Consider the following 17190-nt stretch of genomic DNA (forward strand, 5'->3'; position numbering starts at 1 on the left):
ACTTCCAGAAAGGCTGTGAGGTGGCTCCACAGATGCTAGGCACAGGGCAGCCTTCGTTTCACCACTGCGCACTCCTCCAGGTTTGGTGTTGTTTTGCATCTGATTTTCCTGGTGTGGAGTTGCTTTTTGTTTCCTGGCTGGAGATCCGGACAGGCCTTACCTGGGTGGAAGGAGCAGGAGTCTCGGGGTGGTCTTTACCTTGCAGTAGCTGAAATCTGAGCAGAACTCTGTGTGTGTGTGTGTGTGTGTGTGTGTGTGTGTGTGTGTGTGTGACAGAGAGAGAGAGAGAGAAGAGCACATTCAAATTCTGATTGCACCATTTCCCAGCCACATAATGACTGGTTCCCCCTTTATGAGACCTCAGAACTGGGCCTGGCACACACCAAGTGCTCCGTCTTCGTTGGCATGTTGTGAGGTTGCATTCAAATAACATAAAGTGCTGATCGCAGTGTTCCCTAAATGTTAATTCCCATGCATTCAGTTTACAGATTTTTAAAAAAAACTTTTACTTTCCAGGATAAAGGTATTGATTTCTCCATGACTTTGTGTTGAGCTCCTGGCGTCAATGTGGCTATAAGGGATTGCTTCAATTACCAGTGGTGTCTGTTTTGAGCCCAGCTCATACTGGGCTGCCCCAGTCTCGCCATACTCTCATTCTTTTAGCCAAGATGATAGATGTTTTCAAAGTTTCTAAATCGTCCCCCATGAGTTCTCATGGACTCTTTCCAGTTTTGTTGGAAAGAGGAGTCTCTTGCCACACCCCCTTTCGATTTTAACCCAGTCTTTGTTTTCTGAAAATGTGGCAGGGCCTGCTTAGCATGCTTAGCAGAGCAGCGGGAAAGGCTTGCTAGCGGCCAGTGCCAGCCAGTTTTTTTGGAGTTTTAAAAGACTTCAGAAGTCAAATGTCTCCCCAACTGAAATGGAAAAAAAAAAAAAGTTTCTTCCAGTTCTGTTATTCCTTATGAGAGAAATACAGAAACAATAAACCCTGTGAAGATCTTTCTGGAAATAATATGTATGTCTGAAGCATAAGGCTTGAGGTGGTTGCAGACATATCAAGAAATAGCTGCATTTCAGAAATAAGCGAAATCACCAAAAAGTACTAAAAGAAGGGACAAATAGAGGAATGCGTATATGGCAACATACACGTATGGCTCAATTACCTATCTACCCCTAAAATGACGGATAAATCAGTTGTGATTATTCACGGCAACAACTGGGCGGGTTAACTGACTGTAGGAAGGAAGCCAGCATTTCATCCATTAGGGTCTGCTGGTTTGGCATGCCAAAAAGGTTTACTTAGCACCTTGCCAGCAGACTAATCTAGTTGTAGCTTCATTTTTTGTAAACCCTGGAAAACGCAGATTATCTTATCTAAAGGGGAGAAGGGGGGATTGATAGTTTTCTAAGAATTTGAAAGAACAATTTAGGAATGAAACTCTTCCACTGAAGACATGACTTTGCACATTTCTGGTCTGCTCCTAATGGCCTTATCTCCTGATTTACGTCCTCCAACCTCACTGCCTCTTATTTAAGGGACTATATGACTACCGTGTGAGTCCTTCTCCAGTGTTTTCCGCCTTGTTTCTGCCTGCCAGTGGCTTAAATCCGAATTCTCTGTCTCTTTCAGGTCTCTGTCCTAGGATGCCCTGACCCAGTGGTGCACGAGATTGCCTATCAATACGGAAAAAATGTGGGAATAGCTTTCCAGGTTGGCATGCTTATTTGTAAGAACGGTGGCCTTCTGGTGCAGCCAGCACTCTCCCTTGGAGGAAAGTCATCAGAGCAGTGGGAAGGCGGCAGTGGTGTTGGGGTGCTGGCACCTTTTACACCCCCTTTTTCCTTTCACCAGCTAATAGATGATGTATTGGACTTCACCTCGTGTTCTGACCAGATGGGCAAACCAACGTCGGCCGATCTGAAGCTCGGACTGGCCACTGGCCCTGTCTTATTTGCCTGTCAGCAGGTAGGCTTTACCAGCCCCCCAGGACATGCTGGTCTGTGGCCCCGGAGAACCCAGGTCTTCTGGGCACAGCACATGGGAAGGGGAAAGCCTTTAGATAAGAGACCACAGGCCTGGGCTTGAGCCTGGCTCCAAGATGAGATGTGGGGACAAGTCATTTCACTTCCCTAAGCCTGCTTCCTCATCTGTAAAATAAGGAGATTCCAACCTTCCTCCCAGGGTTGTTGTGAGGATTAACTGATGATATACGTGGAGACACTTGGTAAATTGTGAAGTGCTTTTTATGCATTTAAGGTGACTGTTTCCATATTGGGCAAGGTGAGTGGTTTCCACATCTTGATCATAAAAGTAGACTTTGGGTGTGTCTTGGAAGCCCTTAAAAAGGCACAGCAAGAGTCAAAGGGCCTCTGGGCTGAAGAGATGCTCAGAAATCCCCCAGTTCTAGAAGTTTCAGGGGACTGTTTGCTGCTCTGAGAGAGGCCCCAGGGAGCCCCAGCCATGGCCTCGGAACGTCCAGAAGTCAGCAGAATGCACTAGGACCACACAGCTCCTTTCTCAAGCTTCAGGGGCTGGCACGTAGGAAAGGAGGTGAAGCTGCCCCCAGGTTCTCCTTCGTATGGATGAAAGGTTTGGGAAGCTTTGCAGATGCTGCAGTAATTTACAGAGCAGACATCTGCACAGCCTGCTCTGGACCCTTCCCCATCGTTTCGGGCTCTGCCAAATATTAGCTGAAGTAAGTGAGACATTGGCTGACACTTGGACATCTCTTTAATAGATTTTCATCTTAACAGTATTTAATTTGTTATTCAGCAAATGAAACTAGAATCTAGCTCTATTACCAGGCTCCATCCTCTCCGAGTTTTGCGACAGAGGTGAGAAACGAGAGGTGTGTATCATGGGTCCTCTCTCCCAACGAGACTAAGTTGCCAGCCTGAAACTCCAGTGGGGAAGACGGTTAGTACATATGCCAAGTTCTAACAAAAATTTATAAAATCTCTTTGTAAATTAAGGCATGACCGAGAACTATTCCCATTTTACCAATAACCCACAAAGACGCACGTGAGCGTAAAGGCATGCCTAGGATTGGGAAAGTTAGAAGTTAGTCACAGGCCACCCTCCTTGCCACGACGAACGTCAGTCCCGCCTGAGGCCTGGTGACTTGCCGAGGCCTGAGCGTGCCACGGTGCTGCCGGCTGGGAGGTGACAAGGGAACAGGCCTTCTGAGGACCCAAACTGCCTGCTAAGAAGTTCTGGGAGCCATGCTTGTAGGAATCTTAGCAATTACTAATGCTTGTCATGGGCCACATGCTACTGAGTTAGCAGCTGGGTCCCACACCAACTTATGGCGATCGGGGGAGAATAGGGTGGCCTCATCTGGTTGCTGTTTCCCTTTGAACGTATTTCAAAAGGAACTAATTTCCTTTCCCTTCATGAAGGGGTGATGGCTAATTCTGCCTTCAGATGCAGTGGGACAAGTTCGGGGGGAAAGTGGACCCTCCTGCATACCGATTTGTCAGTCGTCAACAATAGACTGAAAATGCTGGCTGGGGAAAAAAAAGTGAGGAAGAGGAAGGAACAACAGTTCCTGGTGCCCCGAAGCGCCGTTTTCTGTTTCCCTGGGAAATCGCAGCGTCACGGGGTGCCACACTCACTCTCAGCAGACGGCGCTCTCGGCTGCCCACGAGGAAGTGGGAAAGGGGTTCAAAAGGCACCTTCCAGCCTCAGAAAAGGGAACGCAGAGGGTGCCGAGCAGGAAGTGACAGTGGACAGGAGTCATTTCAAAAGCAGACAGTAAGTTAGGCTCCACTAGTGAGTACACTGACCGAAAAGGGATTCTTGGCAAGAAAAGATTTATGAGGCTGGAACTAATACTGGGTAATACAAGTTCCAAAAGTAACATGAGTGTGTGCAATGTGTCCATGTAATGAAAATGCACTGTCTTCATAGTTTACAACGGATTCTTTCATGCATTCTCTCTAATCTCACAACTGCCCTTGGCGATACCTGTGATGTCCATTCTACAAATAAGAAAACTGATGCTCAAACCTGGGCACAATTAAACACCTGGTAAAGGGCAGAGCTGGCAAGTGAACCCTCTTGGTCCGAGGAGACCAGTGTTCAGTTCGCAAGGCTGTGCCATGGCACTGCCACTGACGGTGCTGGGGAAGTTAGTGTGGGAAGAGCCTTTGTGATGCTCAGCAGATAACCAGCCAGCTCACCATTTGTGATTAACTTACCGGTTGAGTGCAGGAGAGGAGCAGTTCTAAGATGTTTGTAATCCTTGGCCATGGGTGGGTGCGTTCTGGAAGCAGATTAGGGCAGCAGTCTCTGAACCTTCCCGCTTCTGAGCAGTGACCATGAGTCTCACTGGATCAGGATAAGCAACCTTGGAAAACCACTTTTTCCTTTAACTTGGCAGGTGGGCTGTCTGGAAATGGGAATTTGCTGGAAATAGGAATTTGTCTGCACTTGATACAGGCTCCCTCCTGTTTTAACCACTTTGCGGTCCAGGTGGTCCGTCACTGTGTGGCTCTCGGGAATGTCACTATTTTCTTTTGACATCTCTCTGGAAGGGTTTCCTGATGCCGGTGGGTAAGGGGGGCTCGGTTTCAGGACTCCTGGAGTGGTTCCAGTCATGACAGAGCCCTTCATGTAAATGTACACACATAGTCTAAGAGCCAAAGGCGCATGTGAAATCAATTAGAGGGTAAACTGATTGGGTTTTGAAACCTTCACAGACAAAATGGAAGTGTTTTCCTTTCTTTGTTGAAACCTCCATTAGTTCTCGGATGTCCTTTAAAAAACTCCCTTGCTTTTTCTTCTTCTGTTTCTCTTCCTCATTTGCTAAGTCACCAGACCTAAATGTCAGCTGGGAGCAGCTCTTCCAACTGCAGCCCCAGCCCCTGCACCAGCTGCACAGGCTGTCACTGGGACGAGCTGGTGCCTCCAAGTTACCCACAAGTCTTGTTTGGCTGAGCTGACCCCAGTTTGCCGATCACCGTTGCAGTTCAGTTAATCGCAGATGTCACAGTTATATCCTGCCTCCTCCCAGGTGGTTTTCATACTGTTATAAACAGCCTGAACAAACCCCAGCGTCCTCCCCCCTTCTCCCTGACTCTGCAGGCAGCATCTGTTCCTCCTGTTAGGTCCCGTCTCTTCTCCACATAAACGTTAAGGAGTGCCCAGGGCAAGAGTTTGGAAGAGTTTGGATTTGCATATCAAAGTTGCACACACTACATGTTTCAAAGGAAGAAATGTAGTCAGCCCAATCCCAATTTTTTTTTTCAAACTCGGCTTTTTTTTTTAATAGTAAAAGGATCAGAAAAACCACATGATCAGCGCATTTTGCCACGCTTGTTGGCATCGCAGAAAAAGCTCATACACTATAAACAAAGTAATTTTACCAGACTCCCAGGACAGTAGCACAGCAGCTTTGAGGATACAGCCTCCTAGAAATCCAATCTTGAAATGCAGTATTAAGAAACTAAAACAAATGCCAAATGGATTTGAATCTTTACCACTAAAATTGGTTTGAGCTTACCCGATTTGTTTCCTGTAAAGCTTTATTCTATTCTTAAAAGACCAGTAACTAAAGCAAATTATTGGTTTTCATTTGAGAATGAACCAACTGCTGGCCCTTTAAGTTCTGTAAGCATGTGAGCCGCCCTGTGTGTTTAGAATGTGGTTCTGACACATTATTTTAAAAAGAAGGAAAATTCTTGATTCTTCATCTGCCAGTCTTTGGTTAAGATTTCTCTATGCGTGCCCTGTTGTTTTTTCTAAGATTACTAATACCGTGCTGGTGATTACAGGACAACTTATTTCATCCTCAGGCTCACTGCCACGGGAAGAGCGGTAACTGGTGGAAGCTCCATGTATCCCAAACCAAACACATCCTTTTACCTCGCTCATTCCAGGGAGCCACAGACTGGTAGAACTAAGGATTTCAGATTGTGTAGCTCATGTCCTTCATTATACAGACGGCGGCTAGGACCCGAGAAGCTGTACCAGCTGGTAGCAGAAGCAGAACTGGAGCTCAGAGCTAGGAAATTATTCAGTCATTTGGTACCCTGGCTTCCTTATTTCTGTTAATGGTAGCAGTTTCTCAAATAGTAACTAAGTATTGTTGAATATAAATGAAATCTTCCTAATGCCTTTTCGTACCCGTTTTCTTTTCCTGCTACTGCCCTCAGCTTAGTTCTGGTCTTTGTAAATTACTGCCATAACCTACCTGTATCTCTGTCTCCTCCAATCCAGTGTTCTCAACCTTGGCTGCCCATTAAAACACCCAAGGAGCTTTTAAAATCCTGATGCGCTGGCCAGACCCGAAGCCAGCACCCTCAGGACCCAGGCAACAGTACTTTTTAGAGCCCCGAGTGAGTGCAGTGTGCAGCCCTGCTGAGAACCACGGCTCCGAACTCACACCACCCTCTGCTCCCAAACCTCAGGGGCTTTCAGATACCACCTGACGTACAGAATGCCCCATTCCCACCTTCGGCCTAGGCCAGTGGGCTCAGTATCCCCTGGGAACTTGTTGGAAACACAATCTCAGGCCCCCCCACACTGAATTAGAAACTCGGGGTGTTGGGAAGCCAAGAGGCGAGTCTGGTGCTGTCTAGAAAACAGAACCGTGTCCTAGGCAAAATGCTGCCCATCCTTTAAGGTACTGTTTTCCAAACTTCCCTACTCATCTCATAGGATGTTCTCCGTAACAATAAATTTCTTGGAGTTGGTCTTAGGAATCAATATTTTTAACAAGGACCACATGTGATTTTTGTAATCAACAAATTTGGAAAACACTGCTCTAAGACAGTTGACGCTTACAATAGAATCCCTTAGTTCTGTGAGCCATTGCCTAAGTAACAGGTGCAGGTGTGCCTTAAAAGCAGCAGGTACTCAAATCTTTTTATAAAATTTATATTCTCAGGACATAGATACAGAGTTTATTACTAAACAGCTGGGAAGATACAGAGAAGGGCTGGTTTCGGCATTTGTAGCCTTTCAATTAAATGTAGGCAAACCATTGTAACGGCATTTATAATATTCAGGGGCCGTGCTAGGTCATATATTAATATAAAGCTCAGGCAGGACAGTATCTTAAAGAGCACAGCCCTGTCGGCTTCATTTTATACAAGTGGAAACTAAAGCAAATAGTGGAGAGGATCTTGCCCAGTGTCACTAGCTACTTTATGGAACCACCAAAGTGAGAAACCACCATGCTCACATCATTTGGTCCCAACCTAACATTCTTCCTACTCAAGTCTTTCCTTCTGATCCGTTCTGCAGTAGTGGTCACGCAAACTGCTTTTGGGTTTTGAATAAAAACTGCAAGTTAATAAATTAACCACAGTCCTCCTTTCTGCGGAGGGATTCTGTGATAGGAAAATCACAGTTGATACCCTTAACTACTTTCGTGAATAGTTGAGGAAGCAGTTAACTAGTTTTACAGTTGAGTTGAGAACTCTATTTTACTTTAAATTTTTCAAAGCCTGTTTCTAATTTTGGAAGATAAATATTTTCACATAAGGGGAAAAATAAGCAAATGCATTTGCTGATTATAGAACTAATAAAAGAGCTGTGACTGCGGTAAAAAAAATCATAAAGAATTATTAATTTCAGTACAAACATACTAAGCGAAGATTTAGGGCCACCCTCAGGTTCTTCCTTAGAGTGAAATGGATTTGGGGTAGGGAGTCAAAACACATGAGATCAGGTAGGAAAAGAACTCTGAAGTAACACCATCTAAGTTCAAATCCCTGGCTCTGCCTTAGGCAAAGTCTTGAACTTTGCTCAGCATGTTTCTTCATCTGTAAAATGGGGATTCTTGTGAGATTTAGAAAGTGTTTTGAACAGTACTTGGAATTTCAAAAATGCTATATAATTTGTCAAATAAAAATGCTAGATAAAGTGTTAAGAATCTATGTTTAATCATCCTTTTCTCTCTAGAGTAAAAAATGGAGAATTGGTGTTTTCCGAAGTGTTGCTCTGAAACTTGTTTCTCATTGACTTTTGTACCTTGTTCCTTCCCCTTTCTTTACTCAGTGGTTGACTGTGTAGATGAATAGAATGGCCACGTGTTGATAACCCCTAACCTCCATGTGCCATCTCAATCCCACTTTTCAATTCATGGAAAGTGAAGGTGTCTCTTAGCTCAGCTTCTTTAATGGCTGTAATTTACAATCGGCTTTTTGTTTTTTTACTATTTGTAGTTAAAGTAAACTACAAATAGTGTTAAAACACTGGATTCTCCCGAGAGTAATAAACAGATTTTTTTTTCTTTACGGTTAGTTCCCAGAAATGAATGCTATGATAATGAGACGGTTCAGTTTGCCAGGAGATGTGGACAGAGCTCGACAATATGTATTACAGGTAAGATTATTTTAAAAAGAAAAAAGGCAGGCAGGTATAATGTGACAAAATCCTTTAACCAAACAAATGATGTAATGTTACTAAAAATTAAATCTTAAACCAAGAAGAGACCAATTTTGGTCAACTCTTGGCTTGAGGAAAACAGAGAAGGAAATCTCGTGTAGTCTCATTTTTCTTCTAGAATCCTTCCCAAAGATTCTAATCGAGTTGAACACGGGTAAGACTTGGGCATTAATATTTTATAAGTTACCCAATTGATTCTCATGTGTAGTCCAGGTTGAGACTCGTGGGTCTGGACCCAGCCTTACCCACAGCCGTCAGTAGCAGCTCTGCTTTCCCAGTCGCCCAGACTTGCCTCCAGTCATCCTGGCCATGGCCACGTCTTTCCTGGACAAGATATACCCTAGTCCATCCTATGTGACTACTATAAGGGTATGACAAAAATGGTAATTTTAAAAATGTTTTAACCAGCATAGGCAAACTGTACATTCACGTGAATGTTTTTCTTTCTTAACCCTCAGGGGCAATACACTTGCTTCAGATACATTTCATCTTTTCAAAATATCCTCCTGACTTTTCTGCAGAAGTCAAATCTTTTGGCATATTTTCAGTTTCCGTGAATCTGGATCTTTTAAGAATGAGCTGTTTCCAAAATTCAAATCCAAAATCACTTGGAACCAATGGATCTAGTGATTGAGTTGTAGGGAGCAAACAATTTTTAGTAAGCAAATGTGGTCTGAAGATCTATAGTTAGTCCTTTATTTGAAAGAATTCTGAATAATTACCTTTCAGATTTTTAATATTTCCCACAAGCAAAACCTTTCCAAAGGATAAATGTCTGTTTGACTATACTATTCAGCATCATAATTTGCTACAGGTTACCACCATAATCAGCTACAACTGATTAAAGAAGTCCACCTGCCTGGAAGTTCATGCTGAAGTTCTGGCTTGAGAAATAATAGTATGACTGAAGCTAGAAGAAGTGGGGCTGAAAAGAGGGGATGTAACTGTAGCTCTCATACAAACCAGTGAAGTTGTACTAAGCCTAGGCAGAAACGCACTTAGAAAAAAAATCAATAATGATGGGTCTCCAGACACATTCTCTAAAGATCCCTAAATTAGCTCCCTGTTGACACACAGCGCTGTTAGTCTATATTGCCTCATTACATACGAACGGACAACTCAAGATTACTAAACGGTTGAATGCCTGCTGCATCAAAGATTGAGATATTAAGATAAACAGAAATAAAAGACTCAGTTGAAATATAAATAGGATCCGAAAGGGTACTGCATTCATAAAACAAGAACAGGATAATACTTAAAAAATAATAAGACCAAGATCTAAGTTTTTAAGAAACTTAAAATTGTGAGAAACTAACTCCAGAGAATTGGAACATGAAATTGGGGAAATCTTCTAAACTGTAAATAGAAAGGCAAGAAAACGAAAAATGAGAACCTAGTTAAGTGGATCAATACAATCATTTTACAAATATTACAGGAAGATAATAAAAAGAAAATCAGAAAACAAGTGTTCACCTACAAAAGGAAAAGGGATCAAACTGGCTCAGTGTATAGCAAAAACATTGTATGCTCAGAAAATCAGACGCCTTTCAAAACATGATCAGGAATATTCTGCTCTGAATGACGGGGTCATGAATTTGGAACCATGAAGAAGGAAATGACTTAGTTCTGCAGTAAAATGGTTTTACATTATGGAAATAATAAGTACTTTATTAGTGTTCAGCTTTTAGAAACAACCAACATAAAAAAAACTGGTTACAGATCAGAATGCAAATGTTATCAATCTCTAGTATCTAGAGTGTAAAAGTATAGTTAGAAAAAGGAAAGAGCAGAAGCAGCACCGGTACCCTCATCTTATACAAGATGACAAAGGTACTCAATAGAAGAACTACAGACAGCAAAATAATGATCATATTAAGATATTGATTAAAAAATATGGATGGGCTGATTCATCTGTCTTGGCAGAAGGGCAAGAGATCATAATTAAAACTGATAATCAAGGAATAGTGTATGAGCTCGGTGAAGAACCAAAATCAGTGGATAAAGCTGGTGCCCTTGGAAGAGGGGAAATGAACTGTTGTTTTTTTTATAGAGATTATAGTAAGTTCCCTATTAAAAAGAAAATGTTCTCAGATTTTTTTCATTAAAAATTGTGTATAGGTATTTTATTCATGTAGAACTTAAAACTACTTCAGTAAAAAAAATAGTTATCAAATACTTGAAAATCAGTTGTGTGCTAACAATAAAAATTTGCTTCAATCTGAGAAAAAGTCAAATATGCAAAGAAGGCTAAAACTATGAGTTGCAGAGAGAACATTAGAAACATAGTTTGGCTCTTGACTGTACATCTCACCCTCAGCTAATCTGATCTCAAAAGTATGTTTTAATTCATCATAGCAGGAATTCAGAAGCGACCCAGCAAATGACGTGCATCTGTTTTGTTCTATCCCCTGTAGAGTGACGGTGTGCAACAAACGACCTACCTCGCCCAGCGGTACTGCCACGAAGCAATAAGAGAGATCAGGAAACTTCGACCTTCTCCGGAAAGAGATGCCCTCATTCAGCTTTCAGAAATTGTACTCACAAGAGATAAATGATAACTCTTTCTGTTCTTTCTGGCAGCTATTTTACCAGACTGTGCCTAAAGAATTTTGTGGATTACACTTTATTTGCTTCATGTGCAGATAACCAAAAATCATTTTAAAAAATCATTTCAATCCTATTAATGGGCAATTTTTTTTATTAGCATAGTTTTTCAGAAAACTTTTTAAAGTTGTATTGAAGAAAGCCAGAACTATGTAATTAAACCACCTGAATCTGTCATTCTAGTCCTGTAAATTCTAATCAAGGTATATTGATGGTTATATGTGGACTGTTTACACTGTTGATATCCACATGTAAAGCCATTACATAAATAAATAGTCAATGTTAAAATTCAAATGGTTTGTCTGTTTTACCTTGTGGTAGTTTAAACCTTTTTGTACTCCAGAAAAACATGTTCCTAAATCTAATCCATTCCCATGGGTGTAAGGAGGACCCTTTGAGGAGGCTGCTTCAGTTAAGGTGTGACCCACCTCATTCAGGATGGGTCTTAATCCTCTTACTGGGGTTCTTTATAAACCGAATGAATAGAGAGAGAGAGAGCGCTGCAGAAGCAAGAAGCTGAAAGCAACAAAAACCAGAAGAGAAAGGAGTAACCAGCAGATGCCACCACGTGCCTTGCCCTGTGGCAGACGAGCCACGGGTCACTGGCAGTCAGTCTTCTGGAAGAAAGCATCACCTCGATGGTGATTTGATCTGGGTATTTTCTCAGCCTCAAACTGTAAGCTAATAAATTCACATAAGTCAATCCATTTTATGATATCTGCTTTAAGCAGCCAAGGAAACTAAAACACACCTGTTTACTGAAAAATAAAGGAAGCACAGGAATGAAAGTCAAAAAATTGTGAAGTTTACATTTAAATGCATATGTTATATTTTAACAATATCCAAAATTTCATATACGAGAATGGTTTATTATAAAAGACTGTACATACAATTTAGACAACCGGTTATATACAAATTAACATTACACTTGGAAAATGAAAAGCAGAAGGTAGCTAATCACTTATGATACTGAAATCATGTTTAAAATTAATGGCAAAATGTATGTGAAACAGTCACATTGATTTGGTAGCAATAATGGTCTTTAATTTTCAGAAATAAATGTTTTCTACTATTCTTATACCATTCACTATGCTGTTAGAAGTCTATATAACACCCAGTACATAAACATAATTTGAAATCCAAACAAATCCTCAATACACAGAAACCCACGTAGGAGTGCTCCACTGTAATATCCTAAGCAATACAGAATTATACACAAGATAGAAAAAACATCCCTCTAACCCTCCCTTAAATTAAGAGGAGACACACAAAGTGCATGTGTTGCATTTCAATTATGTCCAATGACAAGACAAAATCTGTTGGTTAGGCATATCCCTGTTCACTGGTTAATACATGGCCCACCTTCCTTCCCAATTATTTTCTGTCAAAATCTTTTTTCACTGCCAGTGCCAGACAATGGATTAAATAGTGCCTATTCAAAAATCAGCTGCATCCACTTTTACAAAAGCAATATGCACTTATAATTTCCTTTCAATGAACCAGTATACAACAGTCCACTGTAAAACGCAAGAATTAAAATAGCAATCCTTAAGAATTTTACCTACAAAATGAATATGCATACTTTTGACTCATTTTCTTAGCTTTGAAAAAGTTATTTAAAAAGGGATTCAGTAGATTGACTTGTAAGTCAGATTGTAAATCTGCAATAATCAGTCATGTTGCTGTTGGGACAGATTGAGATAAGGTTAAAATGTTTTGCAAAGTCAATATATTGAGAAAAATAGAACGATAATTCTGCAATAAATCAGTATCTTTTATTTATTTATTTATTTTTAAATCAAACCAGTGAAGGAAAGGACAAAGACCTTTGGTTCACTTACGTATTTATGAATGGAAAAAAATTATAATTCAAATTCACTCATTAAAAAACTTAGATACAAATTACAACATTACAGATCACCCTTTTTTGTTTGTTTTGTTTCACATGGAGATCTTAGAGACTCGATTTGTTTAGAGACAAGGATGAGTACGCCAGGTAAAATATTAACAAATTGGAAGCATCTTGGATTTTTTTAAGTATATTTCAATACATAAATTTGTCTGCATGCTTTAAACAAACAGTATAGTTATAGAATGAAAGAATCTAAATGAAAAGTATGACCAGCACCAGCATTTTAATATTAGTCTGACAGTGTTAGTAACCAGGCTGCACTGAAAGATGTAATGGGACAATCTGAATCATGATTCATTAAATATTTATATACCCCACTTCCCCAGAATATTTAGGCTGGTCATAAAGTTAACAGTGAGTAAGTAAATACATAAGCATAATCACTTCTGGACAGCCTCTTGTAAAAAAATGCTGTTTAGCAATACACAAACTGCCTCAAAGATTTATGCTTATGTGAAGACATTCAAAGATACCAATAAAACAGCATGTCCTGAAAATATGGGCACATTTTAAAACATATTAAGACAATTCTGTTAGCCATAAGAGTCCCACAGTATGACTGAGTAATAATAATCTACTTTAAAAGCAAAAAAGTTTAATCAGCATAGTGCATGATTGATTCAACATAGTTCCCAGGGAACAGACCAGTCACTCGGTTGCAAACGCCTTCATACCAGCCGTCATCGTTCTTCTTGATAACGTAAATGATGGCACCCTCCATAAAAGACAGCTCATCATCCTTGTCTTTTGTGTAATCGTATATTGCAACAACTATGGAGAAAAGAGTAGAAATATATGAATGCACTATATCCAACATCTACTTGAATTTTTACAATTTAATGCCAATTAAATCTGTAGTATAGCAAAACCAGCCATTTTTAATGAAGATTTTAAATTCTTAAATCTATAAATATTAGGTCAGTGGTCAACCATGTGCCTAAATCAAAGGCTTCACCTTCGCTCCAAATTGAAAATTAGACTAAATATGTTAATGGCTTCTATTGATCTCTTTAGGAAAGATCTCTGAATTTTAGGATTTATCAGATGTTTCAATTTATTCATTCAAATAATGTACTAATTGCCTGCCATCTGCAAAGTAGTGTTTTCAAAATAACTATTGGGCAAGGTGCAGATCCACTGTGTAAACCAGGCAAAAACCTAAGCTATCAAACTTGAAAATACAGGTAAATCTTACCGTACTCTCCAAGGAAAATATTCAAAGTATGGGGCTATACACACTTCTTCTCTTTTTTTTTTTAAGACTATGTATGTACTTTAAAGGTAAACAGGATTCTTTTTAAAAGGTGGAAATAGGTAAGTGAAGACCCATTAAAGCTTAAAGAACTGATTATGACTATGATAGCACATTCTTTTGAATTCAAAATAACATTCCTTTGAAAACAGTATTGCAGAAAGGGAAGGCAATCTAAAAATTAGTTGTTTTCCAAACTACCGGTTTCTAATTGAAGAATTTTTACTCTGATTTTATAGCATAATCATTCTGAAGTTATACATAATTTTCTAGTATATGTGAAATGGTATGTGACATAGGTGTGTTTTTTTTTTCATTGATTTACCTCATGGTATTCTTGGTAACTATTTTTTTCTTAAAACAGAGCTTTCAAGATGTTCTGAAGTTCATTTTTCCCCTAACAAAGATGGCTTCTCTCCCGTAATTATTCTACATTAGTAATTTATTATATTATAAAAAGGGAGACTTGAACTACTGATCCATAACATCATTTGCTAAGTTAAAATAGGCCATTGTTTCCCCATTTAGAAAATACTATGTTAAGTAAATTAAACAAGTCCATTTGCCTCCATTTTAATCCTGCAACAGAATCACTGTATTATGATTAAGAGTCCATGGGCTTATCAATTTATTTAAAAAAAGAAAAAACAATAAATAATATTAAATAATTATCCTGGTATTACTTTTGGCTAAATAGCCACCCAGGAGGATCAGGTGATTGCTAGAAACAAACCATGAGTATGGAAAATTGCATAATAAGAACTGATTATCAATTGATTACTATTAATTTACCACTATTTAATGACTTTGATTTAATTTTAGTGACATCAATTTCTTGGTACTCAGAGTTACAGTTAAAAAGGTTAGAGTCTGAGTGGTACACATGATTTTTATATTGATCATGACAAAGGTCTGGTACCCTCATAAGTCTTTCAGTGGAATGAAAACTATTTCCTCATGTTCTAGTTCCACTTATATGAAGTGTTGGTGAAAGTAATTAGATCGATCAATTACATTTCTATATTCGAGGTCCCCTTTGTGAATGGAACTGAGTCCCACCCACACCCCAAGCCCCCAACACACATATTCCCTAACATTCTCTCTCTCACTCTTAAGTATTTAACCATTAACAATTCAATGTCCATTCTACTTGCCAGGATCCTAATCCATATAGAGAGCCAAACTCTCCCTTCTGTGTGTACTGCAGGGGTCTGTGCAACTCCAGAAGTCTAATACACTAATCCTATCTCTATATGCTAAATATTTGAAGATAGCTAGCTAGTCCCTCTAAAATCTTATTTTCTCCAACTCAGGATAAATGCTTTCAAATGTTCTTTATTATAGATGTGCTTTATAGCTACTTTAGCTTCCTGATAATTCTTCTCTGAAGGCATTCCTGTTTGCAAGACCCTGAAATGTGATTCTCAGAATTAGACATAACACTAGTCTAAATGACTAGTAAGAATGTGATCAGTTTGGTACCTATTAGGTTGAAGTTTAATTTACCCTAAGAATCTGGCTTTCAGAACAGCCATGCCCTACTGTTGATTTACATACTCAATTGAAATCCTATTAAACCCGTTTTCATCTTGTGATTATAAAGTGTACTGGTTTATATAAATTATGTCCAAAAAAACACCATGTTCTTTGATGCAATTTTGTGGGGACAGATGTATTAGTGTTGATTAGATTGGAATTCTTTGAGTGTTTCCATGGAGATGTGACTCAGTCAACCATGAGTGAAATGTTTGATTCGATAATTTCCATGGAAATTCAGGGTGGGTGTTAATTGGCTCACTGGAATAGTATAAAGGAATTCACAGACAGAGGGACTCGGAGCAACTGAGAGTGACATTTTGAAGAGCAGCTGCAACTAAGAGAGGACAAAACGCCCCAAGAGCAACACTTTGGAGAACACTATCTTGAAATGCAACCTGGAAGTAAGCAGACACCAGCCACATGCCTTCCAAGCTAACAGAGGTCTTCCGGACGCCAGTGGCCATCCTTCAGCGAAGGTACCCTGTTGTTGGACACTTTATGGCCTTAAGACTGTAACTTTGTAACCAAATAAACCCTCTTTATAAAAGCCAATCCATTTCTGGTATTTTGCATAACAGGCAGCATTAGCAAACCAGAAAATAAAGACTTCAAACATCAATCTTTACTTTTTTGGTTTAGACTAGGACTCACCAAACAATGGTCCATGGGCCAAATTCAAGCCATATTTTGGGAAATGAAGTTTTATTGGAACATGGCCACATCCATTCATTTATGTATTGTCTATGGCAGCTTTTGTACTACAACACAGGGTTGAGTAGTTGTGACAGAGACCACTGTATGGCGGGCAAAGTTGAAAATGCTTACTGTCTGGCCCTTTACAAAACTGAGTGCCAACCTCTGGTTTAAGACCCATTATTCCACAAGATGCTTTTTAATTCTGCTTGTTACTGAGTGTATTACCCATTGTATCATACCAAATTTGTCAACTTATAATATAATGGTCCTATTTTTATAGTCACTTCGAAATAAATTTGCTTTACCAGGTAAGAAAATATGGGCAAAAACACAATTGAAGACTACTGACTGACATTTACCATCCTCACAATAACCATAAGATATCTCTATCCAAAGGTACATGGGAATCTAAATGGTAAAGCAAAATATTCGAGACTTCCTGAACAATTTGTAAAATATTTACTGTTTCAAAATATAAATAAGGAAAACAGCAAATTTACTTTTAGCACTGCATCAAAACTTGGGCCAGTGAGAATGCCTCAAGAGTTACAGCTACTTTCTTCAAGTTGGTTAACTCAATAAAGTCAATGGAAGGCAATGAAATGTGGTCAACTAAAATTGCATGCATTTTCCAAAACTCTATAGATATATAGGTTTAAAAATAGAATTGGTTGGGGAAAACCAAATAAACTCTCTGAAAACAGGATCTGTTTCTTCCCTACCCACCATTTCTTAATAGATACAGTAAATGTCAGGCCATTATAACCCTTTTACATAATTTTGTAAATGAAA

At 39.6% G+C, this 17190-nt stretch overlaps 3 protein-coding genes across 15 annotated transcripts in view; 1 reads left to right on the forward strand and 2 right to left on the reverse strand.

The window, feature by feature from the left end:
- Positions 1-11293, forward strand: part of PDSS1 (decaprenyl diphosphate synthase subunit 1) — a 33798-nt gene extending 22505 nt beyond the window's left edge. Inside the window, exons 8-11 of one of the 6 annotated variants that reach the window (XM_037837927.1) lie at positions 1631-1711; positions 1853-1966; positions 8252-8332; positions 10810-11293. In XM_037837927.1, coding sequence (XP_037693855.1) covers positions 1631-1711; positions 1853-1966; positions 8252-8332; positions 10810-10950 — 417 coding nt within the window. In that variant the 3' untranslated portion in view covers positions 10951-11293. The other 5 variants (XM_037837928.1, XM_037837929.1, XM_037837924.1 and 2 more) reach the window with 5 other exon arrangements.
- Positions 1-17190, reverse strand: part of LOC119535544 (ankyrin repeat domain-containing protein 26-like) — a 961331-nt gene that overhangs the window by 317335 nt on the left and 626806 nt on the right. The window lies entirely within an intron of this gene.
- Positions 12022-17190, reverse strand: part of ABI1 (abl interactor 1) — a 121177-nt gene continuing 116008 nt past the window's right edge. For all 4 annotated transcript variants that reach the window (XM_037837922.1, XM_037837923.1, XM_037837920.1 and 1 more), the window contains one exon: positions 12022-13682. In XM_037837922.1, coding sequence (XP_037693850.1) covers positions 13507-13682 — 176 coding nt within the window. In that variant the 3' untranslated portion in view covers positions 12022-13506. The remainder of the gene's footprint in view (positions 13683-17190) is intronic.

This window comes from Choloepus didactylus, chromosome 5 (assembly GCF_015220235.1).
Source record: "Choloepus didactylus isolate mChoDid1 chromosome 5, mChoDid1.pri, whole genome shotgun sequence".
Taxonomy (NCBI): Eukaryota; Metazoa; Chordata; class Mammalia; order Pilosa; family Megalonychidae; genus Choloepus; species Choloepus didactylus.